This window comes from Bicyclus anynana, chromosome 19 (assembly GCF_947172395.1).
Source record: "Bicyclus anynana chromosome 19, ilBicAnyn1.1, whole genome shotgun sequence".
Classification (NCBI taxonomy): domain Eukaryota; kingdom Metazoa; phylum Arthropoda; class Insecta; order Lepidoptera; family Nymphalidae; genus Bicyclus; species Bicyclus anynana.
Genome location: NC_069101.1, coordinates 5,563,094 through 5,588,236, shown reverse-complemented (window position 1 = coordinate 5,588,236; position 25,143 = coordinate 5,563,094). Strand labels below are relative to the sequence as shown.

General features: G+C 34.0%; 1 protein-coding gene across 1 annotated transcript in view; it reads left to right on the top strand.

The window, feature by feature from the left end:
- The window catches only part of LOC112045232 (short-chain dehydrogenase/reductase family 16C member 6), an 82,963-nt gene that overhangs the window by 35,113 nt on the left and 22,707 nt on the right, over positions 1 to 25,143 (top strand). Inside the window, exon 2 of the mRNA XM_024081338.2 lies at positions 9,250 to 9,674. Coding sequence (XP_023937106.2) covers positions 9,368 to 9,674 — 307 coding nt within the window. The 5' untranslated portion in view covers positions 9,250 to 9,367. The remainder of the gene's footprint in view (positions 1 to 9,249; positions 9,675 to 25,143) is intronic.

The following is a 25,143-nucleotide window of genomic DNA, read 5'->3' as shown; positions in this document are numbered from 1 at the left end:
CGGCTGTCAATTTAACTTTAACAACAATCAATTTGTTCAGTTGTTGGTACGCATTTATATTACACAATTATGCAAAAATGAGCACATTCTTAAATGGCTGATTTGACATTCAACTTACATGACATTACATTGAATTTAGTTATGCCTACACGTATATATACTTACTTACATTAAAAAAAATCAACTTTTTTGATTGCAAGAAAATCCGCTTAGTAGTTGTACAGAGAGATTTTTGACGACCTCCGTGGCGCAATGGTATGCGCGGTGGATATACATGACGGAGGTCCTGGGTTCGATCCCCAGCTGGAAGGCTTCGGCCGTGGCTAGTTACCAACCTACCGACAAAGATGTACTGCCAAGCGATTTGCTTTCCGGTACGATGTCGTGTAGAAACCGAAACGGGTGGGGGTTTTCATCCTCCTCCTAACAATTTAGCCCGCTTACATCTTCGATCGCATCATCACTTACCATCAGGTGATATTGTAGTCAAGGGTTAACTTGTAAAGAACAAAAAAAACAATAAAAATATTTAAACATTATCTTGTTCAATTATTGTTCAATTATAGCTTTGTTTTGAATTTCGTATCAATTGTTTCCCAATCACTTACCTAGAATGTTTTAATACAAAAGTTTCACAATGGTCACTACCATAAATCGGTCTTTTGAAACAATATGATCTTTATCTAGGGCCTAATTACATAACCTACGTAATTATATTATAAAATCTCTTACTACGACGCGGGATAAATTGAGGTTTTTATCATTGACCAATAGAACCTCCGCCGTATAACCCATGTAGGACGTATTTCTCATTGCCGTAGGAATATGGGAATAAAATAGAGCCTATGTTACTCGCTGATAATGCTTTCCATTAGTGAAAGGATTTTCAAATGCAGTGCTGTAGTTTTGGAGCCTATTCGTAACAAACAAACAAACAAACAAAAAATCTTATCGTTTCATAATATAAGCTTAACTTAATAAACTATACATCGGCTCTTATCTATACTAATATAATAAAGCTGAAGAGTTTGTTTGTTTCTTTGTTTGTTTGATTGAACGCGCTAATCTCAGGAACTACTGGTCCGATTTGAAAAATTCTTTCAGTGTTAGATATCCCATTTATCGAGGAAGGCTATAGGCTATATAATATTATCCCCATACTCCTACGAGAACGGGAACCACGCGGGTGAAACCGCGCGGCGTCAGCTAGTATCTAATAAGAGCCGATGTATAGTTTGTCGAACAAACATTAAAGGACGTTCGCCAGATATCATTAAAAATGGAGGGTTGTATGGACAACTCAACAATGGTGATGACATGCATGGCATGATTACCATCAGTCACCATTGTTCAGCCATGCATGCCATTCTGTGGGCGTTAATTATGGCGTGTTGTATAGAAGAGACATAATGTAAATAAGCGAAACATTGTAATCCTATCATAATAATCAAGTCTTTTGAATACGATTCTAATTATGTAAACACTTGATTTTTTAAACAACTTTTCCGAATAGTAATGTTTATTTTGTTCAACCTTTTATAAAGATTACTGGCCTTATAACAAGATCTTGTAAAAATATTTTAGTTATTATAACTGTTTGATTATAACCAATAATTATTTGTTATTTGTGAATGGCATAGACTATATTTTACCCCGTATTTTCTCGGTGAGCCGTGATAGCCCTGTAGATATGACCTCTGCCTCCCGTTCCGGAGGGTCTGTCTCTAACTTTTCAGTTGTGTGCATTTTAAGAAATTAAATATCACATGTTTCAAACGGTGAAGGAAAAACATTGTGAGGAAACCTGTATACCTGAGTTTTCTTAATTCTCTGCATGTGTGAAGTCTGCCGATCCGCGTTGGGCCAGCGTGGTCGACCATTGGCTTGACCCCTCTCATTCTGAGAGACTCGAGCTCAGCGGTGAGCCGAATATGGGTTCATAATGATGATTCCCACGCGAACGGGAACTATACGGGACATCTTATATAAAATCTACCCAACAATCTGTGACTCTGTTAGTCTCTTCTTAGAGACCAACAGAGTCACAGAGCAGAACTAATGAGAGATCCCGAGTTTATGGAAATGCCCTAATCACTTGAGTATGGACTACACTGTAAACTACAAGACAATGTTTGTTAAATGTAGTAATACCACTTGTAGGTACGACTTCACCTAGATTTAATAAGAAAATTTTCCTCGTAATTGTAAACAGCTCGGTGGATTACGCTCTGATTGTTTTGTGGATTCCGTACGCTGCAGACAAAACCTTTTATTTATATAGAAACAGACTTACTTAGCTAAAATTCAATATTATGGAGCAAACACAGAATAGAGAATTATACAGAATGAGTCTTTACAAGCCGCGCAGTGGAGCCATTTACCATATACAAATTTTTTTCATAATTTGTATTTCACTAACAACAATTACGTAAATTAATATTTTATTAAACTAATAAAATCACCTTTTTGATAAGCTGTAAAACAAACTAATCATCATCATCATCATTATCAGCCAACCACTGCTGGGCATAGGCTTCTTGCATGGACCTCCAAGCACAACGGTCTTGGGTCGCCAGCATCCAGCGGCTCCCTGCAACTCGCTTGATATCCTCGGTCCACCTAGTGGGGTGTCAACCAACACTGCGCTTTTCGGTGTGAGGTCGCCATGAACTATCAAACTAATACCTTCTATTAAAAAAATTTCATAGTACAGAACCCTCTCTAATTCATGCTGAGATGCACTTGGCCGTTTCTTATTAACAATTGAACTTATCAACACTTCAAAGAGTTTTTGGTTACAATAATTCAACAAAAAAGTAACTAAGTTAATTACTTCATTACATATGTACGAGTATGCTGTATAGTTAAGTATCAAAAATCTCAGCTAAGTATAATTCAATAATGTTAATTATTAACCAAGAGCCATGATAGCCCATTGGATATGACCTCTGAATCCGATTTTGGAGGGTCTGTGTTCGAATCCGGTCCGGGGCATGCACCTCCAACTTTTCAATTGTGTGCATTTTAAGAAATTAAATATCACGTGTCTCAATCGGTGAAGGAAAATATCGTGAGGAAACCTGCATACCAGAGAATTTCTTAATTCTCTGCGTGTGTGAAGTCTGCCAATCCACATTGGGCCAGCGTGGTGGACTATTGGCCTAACCCCTCTCATTCTGAGAGGAGACTCGAGCTCAGCAGTGAGCCGTATATGGGTTGATAACGACGAATTATAAACATCTTTTTACCGACTAAGTTTTCTACTTCTATCTTTCTGCAATTTAGTAGTTACTTTTATAAACTTTTTGCTAAATAATGTTTTTAACCCCTTACAAACCAACCAATTACAACCTCACAAACTTTATCTCTTTATAATATTAGTATAGACAGTGGTCGGTGCTAATGTACTGGTCGCTTATGTGCACAAAACCTTACTCCTTCATACATCAGGTTGATGTCGCAACCAGCCATCGGTCGGTGAACGCAACCGTATTGCGACAACTGCTCAGCGCTGGCTGTACCACCTGCCAAGGTCAATGCAATAAAAACAGCCTCTCCTATACAGCTATAATGCGAGCCAGTTATACGATTTATGAATAACTAGCGGACGCCCGCAACTTCGTTCGCGTAAAATCTGTTTTTTAGTCTTAGGATCTTTCTTAGTCCGTGGATTATTCCGGGTGGATTTAACTGCGGAACCCTCCACTGAGCATTGTCCGACACGCACTTAGATGTCTTTAAAACCTTTAAAAGATTATTATAAAAGCAAGAAAGGTAGATAAACTTAAAGATACCTACTATGTAATATAATATGTTCAACTTTATCTACCTATATATTTATAGAAACCGATAGGAAAAAATTGGAAATGATGACCCAGTTTTCGAAAGAACCTGATTTTTTTAATACCTACTAAATATACTAACAAAGATTATTTCTGTATTTTTTAGTTAATTTATCATTTCTAATAGAATATATATACATTTTTTTCATCTATTATATAGCAATTTAAGCGTATATTTTATTTTTCATTTACATGTTGAAGTTCAATTTCCAAATTTTCATTTTATCCAAAGATATTCGTATTTAGAGAGGAAGCAACAATTTTCCCACATTCTAGTTTAACATTTTGGTAATTTTCCTATCCTTTAACGTTATTCGTATAATGATACACAAAGTAATCGTTTATATTGATAATTTTTATGTAAACATTACTAATTATACTGAAGAAACATTAACGAAATATCTTGTGTAATATACCTACTGTATAATTAATGATAATATTATGATACAGTTTTTTACAATTCAGTAATTTTTCTTTCCACAATATACATAGATAATAACAGTTAAAAGCGTAAAGTTTTTCTTAGTTTCATTACTATTTATATTTCCTTTTTTTTATTCTTCACAAGTTATTCCTTTATTTTAACATTCGTAATTATTATTGCTATTATAAGGTAAATAGAAAATGTTACGCTGTTAGCAGAGCATAAATTTAATATAATTTATATAATATTTAATTTGTTAGCACTTCAATAAAGTTTTGTGCTTTTTATGTCTTTATGATCGCGATTTTATCAAACATTTTAGACGGTCAATTTAACCCTGTAATAAATTATATTTACTACTTTTTTAATGGCCGATAAAGCCAAGCGGACTCTAGAATAACGAAGACTCTTATAATCCCTAAAAACCTATCGGTTTTGAACATTTAAAATCTAAATAGATTTTCCGAATACGAATAGCTAGTTAGTTTATAGAGGAGCGCTCAGAAATTATAATATTATGATGTGAATCAATTATTACAACATATTCAAGGCTGTAGTGTTATCTAGATGATTCAAGTTTATATTTATTCTAGTAATATTTACATCCGGATGTTGTATTGAAACCGTTGAAGTCTGTTAGACTGTTGTGCACACGTAGCTCAGACTTAGAGGCAATTTAACATAACGTGTAACATAAACGGCAACGTAACATAACGTGTAACATTAACGGCAACGTAACATAACGTGTAACATAAACGGCTACGTAACATAACGTGTAACATTAACGGCTACGTAATATAACGTGTAACATTAACGGCAACGTAACATAACGTGTAACATTAACGGCAACGTAATATAACGTGTAAAGGACAGTAAATAGAGGGAATAAATATAATAAAAGGGATAAGGGAAAATAGATAAAACATTTTAAGATAAAAATGGAACCGACTTCGAAGACGTATCTCAGTTATTTTGCTTTTAACACAAAATTACTAAACCGATTTTCATGAAAACAAAATGAAACCAATCTGGATGTATACTCTTTCAAAAAAAAAATATTTTTAAAATTGGTTTAGATATGACGAAGTTATGAGGTAACAAACATGAAAATATAAATAAAAAAATACGCATTGAATTGAGAACCTCTTCCTTTTTTGAGGTCGGTTAAAAAAAGTATTCAAAGCAGTTATTTCTGTAGCATAAGATGATGATGAAAGAGAAACAAAAATAATTTTACTTAAGCTCTCTTTCTTATAAGAGCGTAGTTTGAAGAACTGTTTACCCATAATCCTGACGGTGTAATAACAACCATTACAGTCGTGAGTGGGAAAATAACCCTGTTTCTGCGCATGATGACTAACGGGTCTGGGATTGCTCGAGTTGGGTAATATGATATTATTATGCCTGCGGGCTGTTTAAAAGCGACAGGCAGTTGTACACCGGATACTAAGGCCAAAACGGTATGAGAATTTAATTTATGGAATAAATAAGAATTAGATTGCCAATGTAACGTGCCTTAAGATAAATATTGTAAAACATATAGGAAACTATGTGCACGCATTTTCATTCAAATTATTAGAACACCAAGAACGGAAGGACTTCAAGTTGTAAGCACAATAAACAATTTACTTTTTGGATACTTTTTATGAGCCTCGACCAAATCAGTAAATCTCGGCCGGCAAAATAATATCAACGCTCATTACAACGCTCTAAGGACGCCGGAGTATCTTAAGAGTGTGCAATATGTAATTTGGTGGTAACAAATGGTTCTGGATCTCAGATTCTGGAAAAGTTAAGAGCCTGATATTTCAAAGTGTTAGCTTCGTTATGACTATACAAAATACACAATTTGTAAAACTTTTCTCGATAGTTTATTTTTTTGAAAAATACATGTTTTGCTCACATTTTGCTTTCAATCTCAGTAAAGGAAACTTATTTTCTTAAATTTTTGTTTTGTATAGAAAATTAGGTATATATCTTGAGCATGACCATTTTGTTTTTCGTTATGTTGTTTAATTTACTTGCAATTAGGTAAAAATGCTTTTGGCGCTCACGTCATAAAATTTGCGTCGCGCGTCAATCGCTCCGTGCTTTTCACTCACGTGAAAGTCATAATTCGGCGTCTCGTTTGCGCTTCGAATTTTATCCATATCGTACCGACGCGCTGCGCGCTCTTAAGGCTTTGTTAACTTGTCAAATTGGCAATAACCTACTTACGACGTAAAATACAAAATTATTAGTGTCAGTATGAACAATAAATGATGTTTGTACACACTAGGGCTTAAAGTCTCCCTGTTTACAAATAGTACCTACGACTTAACGTCATGCTTTATTAGAGTTGGCAATTGATATTTTCTAGTATGTTTGCGTCAATGCTGCCATGTCTAAAAAAGCACTAGAGATTTCAATGTCGATAACGTCGTGATACTTCCGTGCACTTGATTACGATCAAGATTCAAAATATACGGATATTAGAGTATAATTTATTTTAATAAATTTCAATCTACGAAGCTGACTGCAATAAAATACTTATTTATTGTTTGTCTAGATCTCTGTCTATCTATTTCTCTGTTCTGTAGCGAATTTGCGGTTGGATCATTAGATATTACTAGCGGACCCGGTCAAGCTTCGCTTTGACTTATGCGCACTTCTTCTCTATCCCTACCCCTACCCTACCCCTTTCCTTCCCCTAACCCCCGATTTAATTTGTTGCAAAAAATGTAATAAATGAAGAACCGCTTGACCGATTTTGTGCAAACTTAAATCATCTACTAAATAGTCCGAACAAAGTCTAAACATTTGACTTGGATAGGTGAGCCCGTTCTTCAGTTATAAAATTACAATGAAAAGGGGCATTTTATTTATATACTATTTTTGTAAATCTCTGTCTATCTATTTCTGTGTTGACAATGTTAAACAAATGTCTACTTATCAATAATAAAATACGTGATACTATTGCATTTTAAATATAGATGCCTAATTATTGTTATTCTAATATTGAATTATGATAATGATTAGGAAAAATATTAAGAATTTTAACGGGTTTAGTCTCTATGGTATGTTTAGTAACAAATATAATTTATTACAAGTTAAATGCCAGAACGTTATAAAATTATGAAAATGGACATCTTAACTAATTTGATTACTACACCATTAATAATGACACGCATTATGCATAGCGTTATATGAAAAATATTATGAGATAACTTATTGGCTATATATTAACGTCATTTAGTTTAATGTAGAAATTCATCTTAACCTTTTTTATGTTTTCATATAATCAGGATTATATTCTATTCCCTTTAGAGAATCAGATTTTTAACTTTTAATTGTATCGTTTTCTATTGAAATATGGGTGATAACAGTTTCTTAAATTGTATATAAATTAAAAGTAGCACTATTAGCATTGGTAGCACCAATAAAGCAATTTTGTACAAATAACAGAAAAATGATGTCGTCGCTGAGAGAGATTGTAAAAGTCCTATACAAAAGGGAATGCCCAACCCCAGCCAAACAATATTAAAAATATCTCTTGTCATCTATACTAATATTATAAAGCAGAAGAGTTTGTTTGTTTGTTTTATTGAACGTGCTAATCTCAGAAACTACTAATCCGATTTTCCGATAAAATTCTTTCAGTGTCTAACACTGCTCATTTATCGAAGAAGCCTAATATAATATTATCCCCGTATAATTACGGGAACGGGAACTACTCGAGTGAAATCGCGCGGTGTCAGCTAGTTAATCATAAAATAGTGCGTCTATGTTTATACTTGAAATATTGAAAACTGTTGTAAGGAATGTATTGAATGTAAGGAAGCTAAAAAATTAATGATTTTTCATCATCTTTACGTGAAAACATTTATAAAATTGTTTTTGAAATTTTAATCTTATGTTCTAGTTAGTTAATAATTAAAAAACTGAGATTTACTGAATGATTATAAAACAAATAAGAACACCTGATATTTACCTAATTTCTTAAAAAATGCACATAACTGAAAAGATGGAGGTGCCTGCCCCGGACCGGATTCGAACCTAAAATCGAGGGCAGAGGTCATATCCACTGGGCTGTCACGTCACCCTCTCATTCTGAGAGGAGACTCGTGCTCCGCAGTGAGCCGAATATGGGTTGATAATGATATGAATGACTTTACAAACCTGAATGTTAAACTATTATTTGATTAGTCAAATTGTTGATGAAAAGTTATAATGCATTTCACGATTTATGGCAATTAGCGAATCTGCGGCTGGATAATAATTGATGCCTAAAGTGATATATTCTAATCGGTAGATATTTTGGGTTTTTCCTGTTAATTAAAGAATAATAATTGCAATTATTGTCGATTTATTAATATGAAATCTCAAAACAAACTTATCTGGTAATTACTTTATACTCGTAGTTCATGCGAGTATATTTCATCTCATAGTAGGATTAGATTCGAGAATATTATAGTCTTTAATTATGGAAGTTTACTTTATTGATGTCACTACTATTTGTTGTGATGATAATAAATTGTAACTAACTAGCGACCCGCCCCGGCTTCGCATGGGTAGTAGAGCATACTATGCCTACAATGTTTTGTCTTACGCAGGGTCACATCGGCTTGATGCGTCGAATATGTGAATTAAATATAAAAAGTCCATGTTATTTGAATTTGAACATATTATTATACAAAATAAAATAGGCAGCGCTACCAATGAAAGCACCAAGCGACTTTAACTTTTTCGACACTTCATTTATTAATGGACATTAATTAATAAATGAATATTAATATAATAATGTATTACTAATTTACACAAAATCTTTACAAATTAATCAAATTATATACCTACCTCCCTAAACCTTACGCATGAACCAGTTTTTAACATTTTGATGAAAAGTACATTCATTCGAATAATTACGCAGACAGATAACAAAAAATTGTTTTATAATTTATAGTTTATATTTACCTAAAAAGTAACCATTTTTTTAATTTTTTACAGATAAATGGTATCGTAATCTGAAGCTTTGATGGGCGAAGTAACCAAAGAAGATATACATCGACTAGCAAGTAATGCTCACTAGATAAGCTCACACAAATTATAATAAAAACTAATTAAAATGTCAACCGATGCGCAAGAGTACATGAATGGCATGAGGCCTGGACCATTGACAAGAGAAATACCAGAGTGTATGAGGGATAAATACACAATAGTACAGACTGTATTCGATGTGCTTGCGTTTTTAGTTGTTGCTATTGGGTATGTGATACAAGGGATTTATAGGTCGATAGTTGGACATCCAAAGAAGGATCTCAAAGGGAGCATAGCTCTTGTGACCGGCGGTGGAGGAGGATTAGGAAGTCTTATAGCCTTGAGACTAGCGAGGCTTGGCTGCATCGTCGTGTTATGGGATATAAACAAACAAGGTCAGTATAACCTAGATTTGGCATGCGGTGAATTAGTGGTAATTATTCAATGGCACGCCTGAATACAGTTTGGATTTGAATAATGTCTTCGGCACGATAGATACGGTTGAAAGACAAAGCATAGAGACAAAGTGCTATCGCATAATAATTGTCTTCTTAGAATTTGATCTCAGATCCTGTGTAGGTGTGGTGTGAATTACATTTGTGTGGAACTCCTAAACAACAAAACAGGCATATTAACCTTTATTGATTTTTTTTTTACAGAACATATGTAAGTTCATAAAAAAATATTTATTTTAGTATATAAACTTATTTTCAAATGGATTGTTGATATAGTTTTGGGTACCCCAAAATTTTTGGGGTACCAAGGAAACAATGAATCTGAGTCAAAATTCAAACTCAAATAAATTTTGTTCAATAAAACTCTGAAAGTTAATTTTAAATTGTCAACAAATAATTTTTTACAACACGGTAACGACCATAATACTCGTAAAAGTCGTCGATCACAAATTGTCACCAATAACACAATGATTTCCATCAACTTGCAATAAAATTTTACGGAAAAGAAAAAGCTCTTGTAATAAAAAGATAATTTACTATGTGGTAGGTCTTTTATTGTATCCATTAAGTATAGTAATTTGCAGTAAATGTGTTGATTAGACACGGGCATTCACTGTAAAGTCAGAAGCCTGAACAGTGAAATGAAAATTCATTCCGAATTGTTAGTGTTTGCAGTTTTAAGTGCTTTTCTATTATGCTAAGGCTTTTTCCATACTGAGAAAACTCAGATTTGTAAAACTCGCATCGAATACAAATGACGATTTAATGCATGTCAGACGTTGCAAACTAATGATCAAAATCGGAATTTGTATGCATATTTTTATTGACAACAGCTCAGCTCAATTGGGGGGACCAATGATAATTTTGATTTTAACCACTTTATTTACAATTTCATCTTGGTACAAACGAGAAAGATTGCATTTGCATTGGATTCGGATCAGCAGCATTTCGCACTTCAACCAAACCAATGTTTGAAAGTGACATTGGTTAGCGCCATTTAGTCACAAAAAACACTACATCGCTAAGCTTTCCATTGCTTTCACTAATTAGTATTTTTCCGGGAGTGGAAACTTAAATTTGACTACCCCCATGATTCAGCAAGCCGGCTTTGATGGGCTATCCTACTAATATTATAAACGCGAAAGTTTGTATGGATGTTTGTTACTCTTTAACGACGCAACTGCTGAAACGATTTGGCTGAAATTTAGAAAAGAAATAGATTTTACTTTGGATTAACATATAGGCTACTTACTTTTCATTCCGGATTCACGCCGACGAAGTCGCGGGCGTCCGCTCGCTCTATAAGTATACTTGCACAATACGTTTTAAATAATTTGTTAGTACTTAGTCAACTACCTATTAAAATCATAAAAAAATCACAAGAATTGTTTGCAAGTTTCTCTATATTTATTTTTTTAAATTATTCCATACAAATGTTACTATGGCTTCTTTCATAGGACGTACAATATACCATATTAAGAAACCTTATAGGTGCATGTGTGTTAAGGTACATCAGTCAATTTACCTACTCGCATATAAGTAACTAGCCGACGCCCGCGACTTCGTCCGCGTGAAACTCGATGTTAACTTTCAACTACTATCCCTATCCTACCCCTACCCTACTTTTCTGGTTGATTTTTTACACCTTGTGTCCGAAAAACCCAAATATCTTACGGAACCCTATTTTTTTCCTAAATAAAATTTAGCCTATGTTACTTGTGGATAATGTAGTTTTCGAATGGTGAAAGAATTTTTAAAACCGGTCCAGTAGTTTTTGAGCCTATTCATTACAATCAAACAAACAAACATACAAACAAAGTTTTCCTCTTTATAATAATATAGTATAGATAAAATATATGGTATTACTTACCTAAAGTATTAGTTATGTATTTAAAGTATTAGTTATGTATTGTATTTAATGTAGGAATAATAATCCTTTATTATGTACGCTTATCTATTATACTTCAATAACAAGGAAAACGTAAATGGCTCACTTCTGTTGATTGGAGTCTTTACATGCGGGCCATGTTAGATGTTACATTCGGAACTTCAAAATATAGCGCTAGCATAATATGTATTCTGTGGCGCAACGCAAATAACAATCAATACATGAAAAACCTAAACTTTTTTTATGTTTAGAAGTTCCTCTTTCCTCCTTTTGACACCTTTATAAGTTTACTCTCTGGTAGGTACAAAATTATTGCATCGTCAGTCGTCACTGAAGATTAATTAGCAAGTATACCAAATTGAAATCCAATCGAACGTCATTGATTTAGTTGTAATTTAGCTTCCACGTTTTATCACATCATACCTCAGACCAATTATAGAAGGACCTGTATCGCACTCATAGTCACGAACAAAATTGTCTGTCATTTTCTGATTATACTAAACTGGAAGTTTTTGCCCGTTTTTTACACAACTCAATTACACAAAAAGGTATTTATACGGAGCTCTTTAACCGACGAACACAATTACAACTATTTAACATCGATTCTACAGACACAGTTTTTACAATCGCATTAGATCGTTGATCATATAATTTGACAGAAAAGTAACGTCTAGCGAGGCAGGTCCTATGCAATAATTGGTCTGAGCATCATACTAACAAGGCAATTTAAAGAATAGATTGTATTTGTGTCCTTACAACCGAATATGGGCTATGGAAGTGAATCTCATTTTAAAACAAGAACGTAGTGGACTATTTATTAGGTATAAAATATGCAAAAATATGAATAGAACGGGGGTGAAATAGGGGTTGAAAGTTGCCATCGATTTCCACGCGGACGTAATCGCTAGTTTTTTTTTCTAATAAAGGCTTATTAGGAACGTAAACTGCGTAAACGTAAATATAAACTTGCTGAGTTAGTAATGACTGATCTGCGTCATTCTGCATACTGTCACACTGTGGTACATGTGTTTGGCCCTGTGACTTACTTTACATACGATATTTGTATTTGCTTGCAGTAAATGTAGGTTATCTCCTATTGTAGATTCTAATAAATATAAATAATTAATTACGATAATGGATTTTTTTACCTGTCACTATTAAGTATTCTGTGGTAAGTGAATCTCTTTGTATTTTCCCGTTTCTTATGTGCATATTTTTTTTTGGATTTAAACGACTATTTTAGTTAAATAATATTTAATTACTTAATTGTAATTTAATTACTTGATTCACTTTATTATATCTGAGATAAGACTTTATAATCTACTACCTATTTCAAGCCAAAATTAATAGGTATTTCGTAAAAACATACAATGACTTCCCTGCACTATGTAGTACCCGTGTTAAGCCTCAGCAGATTAAAATGTTTAAGTAAAACCAACCAATAATGTAGCTACTGACAAACGTAGAAGATAATTGATGTAGTATAAAGTTAGTTGCCAATACTAAATACAATTCCTTTCGTTGGCAATTACACTTACTATTACAACAAATATCTAAGTAAATAATGAAGAAGTATATAAGGTATAAGTCCCTTACTCTACAAACTCTACCAGTAGTGTAGCCATTGAAGTATCTCGGATTATTTCCTAGGGGGCGCCTGCCCCCCGGTGAACTGTTGATACTTGACATTTAAAATATTTTTTTTTCGTAAAACTATCAGTATTTTGCAAATTAGTAGCCCACAATCCTAGGGTTGACACAGGACCATTCAAGGGTAGGCACAGCACACCCGGCCCCCCTCTATATACGTCTATGAGTGTAGCACAAACTTATGAACTCTTATCCTAACATTTTTATAAACCCTGGGCCCTGTTATCGTGTTTCAGATATAACAAAGTATTTCTATGTTGTCTGATGAAGTAAATTAACACTGCGTTAATTAAAATCGCAATGTCTAAGACGTAATTGGTCACAGAATACTAATTATTTATTTATGTATACACAAACCTGTTATACAGTTTATACTGTCATGGCCAAAATCCGTCAGATTGCAATCTTCGTCACCAAATACCTATTCTACGAATATAATATTTTGCGAATATTAGGAAGCATGCCTCATATTTAAGTACTAGCAGATGGCGCGCGGTTTCACCCGCGTGGTTCCCGTAGGAATACGGAGATAGAATATAGCCTATAGTACTCGGGGATAGTGTAGCTTCTCAACAGTGAAAGAATTTTTCAAATCGATTCAGTACTTCCAGACCCTGTTCAAGACAAACAAACAATCAAATCCTTCATTCTAAGCAATTTTATCCCAAATAACAAATTGGTAGGTAGTTTATTATAAAATATTATTAAGTCCCTGCTGCCCGTGACTTTGTTTGCCCTTATACCTCTTTAATCCGTCCATTTCGTAAAATCCGTTCTTTGTGGACGTCTACTGACGCAAACTACCTCCCTGCTAACTTTCAGCTTTGTTAGGAATATTGCATACAATTATTAAAGGCACATAACATTAAATAAAGTCAAAGGATGCACTCACCTATAGTCAGATCGGGTAGGTATTTTAAACAATGTAAATAAACTAAAACATATGATTCAGGGGTGCTCAACATTTTACTAAAGCATTATTCACGAATATTGTCATGAAATAAAACTTCCTTTGATAGACAATTTTTTTTATATTTTATGTTCCTATAAACTGTTATTTATCGAACAGATAATGTTTCACTTATATTTAGGGTTCCGTGGTCAATAAAGAACCCTTATAGTTTTGTTTTTTTATTATGTATAAGCAAGCACCGCTTAGCTGTACGCTAGATTGTAAGCTATGAGGCAGCCTTTGGTAGAACGCGCTTGCCTAGAAGATGCCTATTCACTCTTGACTTGAAGATACCCATACCCATGTCCGTCTGTCCTTCTATCTGTAACTCAATTACTAATAGAAAACTGTAGCTTTACTATGAAAATTATGTACGCGATTATAGGCGTAAATTAAAAACAAGTAGTTTTTACTCGTTTTCTCGTAGTGTGGGTTATTGTTAGATATACGTTTTTATGTAGAAGTTGATGAGTTTGTTAAGACACTACTTTTTAATTTAGGCCTCTATTTGTAAAATATTAAGATTTAAAGTGCTAATTTAATTTCGTACTAAACTAAATAAAATTAAAAACAGTAAACGAACAACAAATAACAATAATAAACAATAACAACGAAACGAGAACAAAACGAAATAACAAAAATTATAAGGGAAGAAAATACGCACAACAAACTGGATTTAGTTAACGAATACTGTGAAGTAGGAGTATTAGTCACAGACAAAAAATAAAGTAGTGTGAACTGTGCTGTGAAGTGTGAACTGTCAAATCTCAAATCTTCTTTCACTTAATACAAAATCAAAAAATTAATCATAGTTTAAGGTAATTCTGCAATAAATGAAAATATTTTATTCATATTATAATAAAAGAAAACATCATTTGAATTACAACTTCTTTCTTCTTTTGATATGATAATACGATTTATAAAATTAATTAAAGCTCTTATTTAATTTTATAAATGCATATTAATACCCATAAAACTCAATCTTTGTTTTTCAAAATGGTTTGTGACTCATGTCTGCTTGGGGTATTTAAGGTTCTTTTTATGTCGTTTGTGTTGTATTTCTGCAAACTCTATTTAATTAACATAGAGGAATTAGACATGGAAATGCATCGCACCCAAATGCAAAATTGTCTGTCGTTTTTAGAGGGGGACGAGGTAAACTCACACATCGAAAAAATTTAACAAGAATAAATAATAATTATAATCTGTACACAGAATATTCAATTAATGGATCAATGTTTTGCTGTTCGTTCGTTCGTTAGAAGAATAGAATCGATTTTTCTTTTATATTGTTTTAATTTATTATTAATTATAATTATGTTTTTGACGACATCCGTGGCGCAGTGGTATGCGCGGTGGATTGACAAGACGGAGGTCCTGGGTTGGATTCCCGGCTGGGCCGATTGAGGTTTTCTTAATTGGTTCAGGTCTGGCTGGTAGAAGGCTTCGACCGCGAAGGCGTACCGACAAGCGATTTAACGTTCCGGTACAATGTCGTGTAGAAACTGAAAGGGGTGTGGATTTTCATCCTCCTCCTAACAAGTTAGCCCGCTTCGATCTTAGATTGCATCATCAGTTACTGACTGAACATCAGTTACTGAGTGAGACTGAAATCAAGGGCTACCATGTAAAGAATAACAAAAATAAAATAGAAATATTTTCAAATTAAACGTCACGTCATCTTTTAGTGAATTAGAAGTTGTTGACCGTTTTTCATGCCATTGACTGACTGACTACTTACTACACAAACCGGAATTATTAGGGAGCTTTTTAGACGACGAAAACGATTACAACAATGAAACATCGATACAATCGATAACGCGTTAGATCGTTGGTTGTTTGACAGAGAGGTAACGTCTTGCGGGGCAGGTCTTTCTATAATTGGTCCGTGATAATTAATTTGTTGTATGTGAATCCGGACTCAAAATGGCTAGAACCCAGAGCCGTAAAGCTTATTATTAAAAATAAAATGTATGTGAATCGAAACGAAAAGTGTCGCTTAAAAGAACCTTTTTGAGTAGTATTATTGTTGTGTAAAAAACCTAAAGTTGTGGACTATAGTGGTTTAAATAACAATGGAAGGTTATCTTTCATCTATTACTTGGTTAGATTTTATCTTTAAATTATTCTTGCAAAGATTTTATTTCACAAATGTGTACCTACCTACCTAAATCACATCTGTATTTTGCAAACAATATTTTCAGTCTACTAATATTAAATAATCATTTCCATTAAATTATTACTAATACTAGCCGTCGGCGCGCGGCTTCACCCGCGTGGTTCTCGTTCCCCTAGGAATACGGGGATAATATATAGCCTATAGCCTTCCTCGATAAATGGGATGAAAAACAAACATACAAACTTTTCAGCTTTATAATATTAGTAGGTATAGATTAAAATTTTCCAGACGTCAAAAACGCTGTCGTTAATTTTATGACGTCACAATGTTACTTGATGTCTAAACTACTTGACAAAACGTCAAACTAAGTAATTGTTAACTAATATTTTTGTCAAACGCTTTTTTAAGGGATTTGTTAACGTGACGTCATGAAAAAGTTAAAAATAAAATATAAACAATCATGGCCGACAAGTATTTGGCTCGTATTGTCAAAAACATACTTAAAACTAAAATTTTCATGTTATCACGTCTCGAAAAAAATATGAAAAAAATTTCAATCTAGTAGAACGATAATGAACTATTGAAGACCATTTAAAAAAGTGTCAGCCGTCTGCTAGTTAATTAGGTATATGTTACTCATACAGTGGCGTAGCTTGTCTTGGGGCCCTGTATCAAAGTTAGTTGAGGGGCCCAATACACGAGCGGTAAATCCCGAAAATTCGGGAATTTTTTTTCTTCGGAAATGACAACATTATGTGAGATTGTGGGTTAAATTTTACTATTTTTTACGTTCACACTTAATACACCCCTGTAGCCCGGAGGTCCCTTATCTAGGGTTGCCAAATTTTTTTCAGAAAAATATAGTATTTGTCATTTTTAAGTTGAAAAGGATATCACTTAAAGATAATATAGTATTTTTATGGAATAATTAAAAAATAGACTAGAATAGAAATTAAATTTTTTGCCTATTTATTTTTATGAAATTATTAATTTTTATAAAATAAATAGCATCTCTTTTCTTTCAAGAATTTTTTGTTTAAAATAAGAGTGCTACATGGCTCTTCATCCTTAATTTAAAAATTAATGAAAACCAACTTTAAATTAGACACGTTCGTATACTATAAAAACTATTGCTTCTGTCGAAAATTAATGTTGGAAAAAATATAGTATATTTGCGTCCTATATTTCTTCAACAGTACCTATATAGTACGCAGACCCAAAATATAGTACAATACTATATATTATAGTATGGTTGACAACCCTACCCTTATCATTGATACGGTTATAATAATAATAATTTATTTGCTAAAACATGGGTTATAACAGATACAATAAATACAATTCACAATTAGGTATTAATGTTCCAAACATGTTTGCCACAAATTGGGCGTGCAAATTGGTAAATCAAGTAATACAATATAAATGTTCAAATTATTAATATATGTTACATGTTGATTTGATTGATATACGGCGATAGCTACGCCCCTGTACTCGTATGTAAGTTATTGCGATGTTAATTATTATGTGTTCATGGAGCCTAGTAATACAGTGAGCTTGTAGTTACTTGGCCTAAAGAGATCAAGGATAACTCGTATAAATGTATAAGTACTCTTTAGTAACGTAAAGACCATATTATTAACTTTTAATTACTTTTTGACTTTATTAGGTTAATATTAGTACATTATCCATTGATAAAGAACTAGATTGTGTCCTAATATCCTACATATTTATTATCACTAGCACCCACGTTTAGTGGCTAATAGCCATTTTACTTTCTTAGCCCACCAACCTGCATTAGAGTAGCATGATGTATCTATTCTCCACATTTTCTATATGGAGGCAGGCACTCTTGTGAGCTGTTAAAATTGTTTGGACATTGGTGAACTATTTTACTTGCAATAAAATATACCCTCTATTGTATTATGTACATACCCCGGACTGGGTTCGAACCTACGCCTTCCAACTTTATGGATTGGATTTCCAACTTTTCAGTTATGTGCATTATATGAAATTAAATATCACACGTCTCAAGCAGTGAAGGAGTAACACCTCATTATTTCTTACACCTCATTAAAAATATAAAATAGTTTTAACATTTTCGTATTATCTTTATAATGAATTTCTCACGTCCTAAATTAAAAATGCATCTCGGCCCAAGACGCCTCGTGTTTTTAAATTCCAATACATAATATAACTCAGCCGTAAATCGCTTTATTTCCGGCCTTCACAGTTATACTACTCATAGTAATTAAAAAATGTGTGTATGGCCAAAAATGGCCACAACAGAACAGGTCACAAATGGCACATCACGAACAAAGTTGCCATGCCATAGAATATTCACAAGAATGATCATTTAAACACTATTCATTTTAGTATTTGCAAATTGAGAGAAAGCAAGCTCGTAAATACACAACTCTCTTTCTACACACACTGTTTATATGGAATATGGTGAAGTAGGTAACGTTTTGAATGCTCATAAAATTCGCATATTCTAATCTTGTTAGCCATAATAACGGACGATTTCTTAGTAGCAAAACGGTACTAGGGCAAGCCAACCTGTTACTGTATTTTGAGCATCATAATAATATCTAAAATTAAATTTAAAATTTCAAAACCACAGACTATCGCGGTAAGAGTGCTTAAGCCATACCATGTCCATGTTATGACACCGGGGTAGCAAGATGTAATGTCTATATTCTTGAATAATTATTAACATTATAATTTTATTGCCCATCGCAGGTCTAGGCCAGATTTGGGACAGACCCTCATATGAGAGTTGATCTAGAGGGAGCCATCGTGTGAGCCTCACTGCAGCAACCCCACTGTGTGGACCCCACAATAAGAGCCCCAATACCTACTCTAATACTGTTTAAACGTAAAGAACTACTCTACAGAAGGCATCCCATTGTATAAACTACACTGTAGTACTCCATTGTAGAACTCCACTGTAGGAATCATACTGTAGGAACTCCACCGTGGGAACCCCACTGTAGGAACCCTACATTAGGAATGCGCGAGGGGAACAAATTCGCAAGTTCCATCAAAAGTCGAATATTTCCGCGTTGCGCCGATAGCACTTTTGTGTTTCGATCCTAACATTAACACGTGTAAAAAAATTACATAACAGGTTAACCTTCCTGTTGTGTTATATTTATAAGTGGGTATGTTAATTTTGATTTTTTAGTTCAGGAACTATCAGAAATAAAATTACCTATATCATTATAATAATAGGTGTGTGTGAATTAATTTCGGTATATAATTTGCAACTATAAATCTTTTAGATAAAATTACCTATTATTCGTATAGTGAGTTGAGATTAAGACATTTACGAGTAATTGCGTATAAACTAAGAAATAATTTTAACATTTTAAAATATTAATAGCACCTATATTAACTACCTAAAATGATTATATAAGCCACTAGCGGACGCCCGCGACTCCATCCGCGTAGAATTCAGTTTTTCATAAATCCTGCGGCAACCAAGGATTTTTCCGGGATGAAAAGAAGCCTATGTGTTAATTCAGAGTAAAATCTATTTCTTTTCCTAATTTCAGCCAAATCGCTTCGGTAGTAGCGGCCTTAGAGTTACAAACATCCATACAATCTTTCGCGTTTATAATATTAGTAAGATAATGGGTATGATTATAAATATTTACGCAAACTACTACTCGTATCTACTCGTATCTTTAAAAGGTGGAATCACTGCAAATGTACTGTGTTTTTTACTCGTCTTTTATGTAAAATAAATATACCTATATACAGGAAGAAATGTTGGGTTCAACGCTCTTTGAAAAAAACCTTTTACAAAAAAATTTTGGCGTACCAAAAATGGTCTCGTAAATTAATATTGCCGCACAGAATTTAAATAAAAATTTGAATTTTATAATTTTGATAAATAGATGTAATTCCGTCTACATAATATTAGCTATACGGAAATACGCAAAAAAATATCAAGGTCGTTCACACCGATTCTTCTAAATATTGAATGAATTGCCTCTGGCTTTTTAAACCGAGTGTTTATAGTAAAATGTAGAGTTTTCGAAAGGTGAATAAACTAGGTTATGATTTTTTATACTTATGTACATCATAACGGCGTTTTTACAAAGTTCAACACTTCAAAATCAATGCGTAAAATTGACCATTTCAAACAGTCAATAAATGAAGTCATACAGTTAAACTAATATTAAATATGACCTACAAACTTACCTACATACTGGTATTGATATTATAACTCAAGTGTTAAAATATTCATATTTACCATATTGTCCTCGCTATTTGGCACTGCAAATATTGTCATAATGCACTTAATAATTTATTTTTAAGGCTATGAGTGCAATAATTGCACTGTACACTTTGTAATCTCATTAGCTGCACGCTTCACGGTCGGAATCTAATTCGAGCGGTATTGTATTTGATAGCGTTTATTTTTCCTATTTTTTTATTAACAATGTTAATAAAATCACTACATACTATAATATAAAGTCGTTTTTTCTGTCTACATATCTCTATATCCCTGTGCATGCTTAAATATTTAAAACTACGCAATTGATTTTGATTCGTTTTTTTTAAATAGATAGAGTGATTGAAGAGGAAGGTTTATATGTATAAAGCTAGCGACCCGCCACGGCTTCACACGGGTGCAATGCTGTTACTAACTACTTTACGGCCTCCGTGGCGCAGTGGTATGCGCGGTGGATTTACAAAACGGAGGTCCTGGGTTCGATCCCCGGCTGGGCAGATTGATTTTTATAGATTTTTTAATTTGTCCAGGTCTGGCTGGTGGGAGGCTTCGGCCGTGGCTAGTTACCACCCTACCGGCAAAGACGTACCGCCAAGCGAATTAGCGTTCCGGTACGATGCCGTGTAGAAACCGAAAGGGGTGTGGATTTTCATCCTCCTCCTAACAAGTTAGCCCGCTTCCATCTTAGACTGCATCATCACTTACCATCAGGTGAGATTGTAGTCAAGGGCTAACTTGTAAAGAATAAAAAAAAAAAACTAAATATACTAAAAACTGTAAACGTTATATATAAGACATAGCAGCCCGCTCCGGCTTCGCACAGGTATCACACTAATATTATGAAGGCGAAAGTTTGTGTGTGTGTGTGTGTGTGTATGTTTGTTCCTCCTTTACGCTGCGGCTACTGAAGCAATTTGGCTGAAATTTGGAATGGAAACAGATTTCACTCTGGATTAACCCATGCTTCCCGTGAGATTTTTACTCTGGCCCGGTGATCAGGGCTCTTGAGTGAGGAACCTCCACACAAAAATTATCATTGCCTTCTGTATCCAAGCTTTGATCCAGCTGTTAAGCGAATGCTTCTTAAGGTATTGGTCAAAGCTTTTCGCTATAAGACCATTGACTGAAACGACTATCGGAACAATAATAGTTGACTCAATATTCCACATGGCGGTTATTTCGTGAGCAAGGTCAACGTATTTTGATGCTTTTTCCTTTTCAGCTTTAATCAGATTATCGTCATGTGGAACAATGATATTGACCCATCGGCTAGCAATATATTAGCAGGATTACTGTGTAACTCGATGTATCATTCAAGTAATCAGTCACTACATCGTTTTTCATCTAATTTTCGTTTTTGCAATCATCTGTGTTTTCAACGAAATGACTTAATAACAGTCATTTTACATAAAGTAACATTAGTATCCCAGTCCCAGTAGAGCACTGTACTGCTATTTTCAATTATTATTAAGTTTAAATTTTTTTATTTACATTTGTTTATGATCATAATTTCATTTGAATCATAATAGAGTTTATAGGAATTTTAGCTGAGCTTCAACCAAAGAATTCTTAACTTAAAGTTCAAATTATAGTATTGTTAGCTACTTAATAAATAAAGCAAAAAATGCTTAGAATCGAAAAAAATAACACAAAAAAATACGAGGATTGCCTAGTTGAATGATTACTAACATGTTTTTTATGCCATATTATTCTGATTTTCAACGGACGAAAAACTAAGAAAAAGTTTACAATTCGACGTGTATATTTTCTTATGTATGAACACGTGTAACTTTTTACTGAGTATTAGAATAGCACGGCTAGGCGGTGAAATGCCCCTCAAGCTCTAATCGTTACCAAAAAATCGCGATCAAGCTGAACTTTTGAAAGCAAAAAAGAGCTGATGAATATTTTAACTTCACAAAAACTAACCAATTTAGATGGTATTGGGGCCCATTTTTTTATTTGCACCAGGGCCCTTGGTTACCTAGCTACGCCACTGATCGATTCATACTTTTAGCGTTTATATTATTAGAAGTACGAACGGATTGTAGATATAGTTGTGGATACTATTTATTTTATTTTTACTAACTTGTATAGTTTAATAAAATTAGCACTCCATTAGCACATCATGTTTTTCTAACCATTGTAGTCATACTCATTCCACTCATTATATCTAATTAACACCTTTTAAGTACCATAATAGCACATTTTATATAACTATATGACTATTACGACTTATATGTTGATGTATTATGAAGCAGTCATTTTGTATAACTCTGGCTATATTATATTTAATTATTATGAAGAAATTAAATATCACGTAACTCAAAACGGTGGAGGAAAAACATCGTAAGGAAACCTGCATACCTACCTGAGACTTTTCTTTAATTCTCTACGCGTCTAAATTCTGCCAATCCTTGGGTCAGCGTCGTGGACTATTAGCCTAACCCTCATTCTGAAAGGAGACTCGTGCTCAACAATGCAATGATTATGACATTGTTAACCGTACTCTCTGATGATCAGTTGATCACTAGGTTACTTCCTCTGGGTTGAACACTGTATCTGCTTAGTTACACGCACTAATGTAGCACCCAAGTGTCCCCTCTTGTCCGAGGCTTGTATTTTTATAGACTATCATTAACCCATATTCGGCTCACTGCTGAGTTCGAGTGTCCTCTCAGAATGAGAGGGGTTTACGCCAATAGTCCACCACGCTGGCCCAATGCGGATTGACAGACTTCACACGCACAGAGAATTAAGAAAATTCTCTGGTATGCACCTGCATACCAGAACTGTTTGCTGATGATGCTGTTTCGAGGAAACCTTTCCTCACGATGTTTTTCCTTCACCGTTTAAGACACGTGATATTTAATTTCTTAAAATGCACACAACTGAAAAGTTGGAGGTGCATGCCGGAGGCTGAGGATATATCCACTGGGCTATCACGGCTCACAATGATGGTTAAGAAGTTATTTTCACAACATTCATTAGTTATTGCGTATTGTTAATTACATTTTCACAAATTCTTTAACGATGTGTATTGTTTTTATGTGCTTGTGAAACAGTGCCCCAGAAGCAAATTGTAGTGGTCAGTCAAGGTGAACAGTATTCCGGCAACACGCAATGTGCAATCGGAGCAAGCACTCGCTTTCAAGTGTACTCGGTCAAGAGTAGGCAATTATAATACAGTCCTACAGGTATCATGTACAAGTCCTATTTATTACTTGACTAGCGGACGCCTGCGACTTCGTCCGCGTGAACATCTATATAAACTTTCAACCCCTATTTCATCCCCTCACAGGTCGAATAGAACAAATGTTTAATTATGTCTTATCAAGTGCTTAAATATAAAGTTTCATGGTTTTATCTTTTAAAATTAAGAAATCCCATACAAACTTTCAACCTCTATTTCAACTTCTTCATCCCTTTTTTTCGCAATGTTAGTTAGCCTATGACCTTTCTCAGGGTTTAAAGATTGTCTTTCGGTTGAGAGGTTTAAGCGGGAAAGCGTAACAGACAGACAGACAGACAGAGTTACTTTCGCATTTATAATATTAGTAGAGATAAAGTGGTTTTTAATTAGCTGTATTACTCAACAATATTTTATACTAGAGACTATCTGACGCCGGGCGGTTTCACCCGCGGCGATCTCGTTCCCCTAGGAATATATATAGGGTGTTCCGTGAATACAGAGTGATAGATGACAATCAATCAATTTATTTATTTGCAGATAAATGCATTATATATATATATAGGTACAGGTGGTCGGTAGATGTAGATGGTAATTGTATCTTTACAAACACCAAGGCCTACTAAAATAATGCAATATAATATGTTAGTCGAAATGGATTGGCTCGGGAACGCATGGTATATTTTGGGATAAAAGTAAATTTCGAGATATAGGATGGTTCCTGACATATCAGTATTTATGATTTCAAAATTACTTTTTTCTCAAGTGCTTATACATGATACTAAGACATAAACGAGATTTTTTTAAATTTGTGTCTGTCTCATTGTTTGTCCAGGATTTTAACACGTTCACTGCGTTATGAGGCCGAACAAACCACATGCGAGACTTCCCGTAAGTGCAGCAGCTAATGGGACATTCACTGGAAGTTAGAGGAAGTTATTGAGCAAAATAATAGGCTAAAATTTATCCCGGATAATCTATGGTTCCTACGTGATTAGTGAATATTTCACGCGGACAAAGTCGCGGACGTCCGTAGTATAAATGAATATATTCACAGAGTATTAAAACGCGTCAATAGTCAATCCATGACGTTCACAAGTAGATACTTACGTGAATATTTTAATTATTATCCTTATAAAGGACTTAACGGAGAGTCATTGTAAGTAAAAATAAGGAAGTAAATTGAAGAAGGTATCGAGGATGATTCGTCATAATATTATTGTAGGTTGATGACCTCTCGTCCATTGTGTCTGCTTTGTTTTAAAAGTGGAAGGTCCTGGATTCAATTTGAATTCTAATATAGAAAATTAATCATCGAAATATTTCATAATTAAGTACTTAAATGGCTTAAATGGCTTAAATGGCTCGTC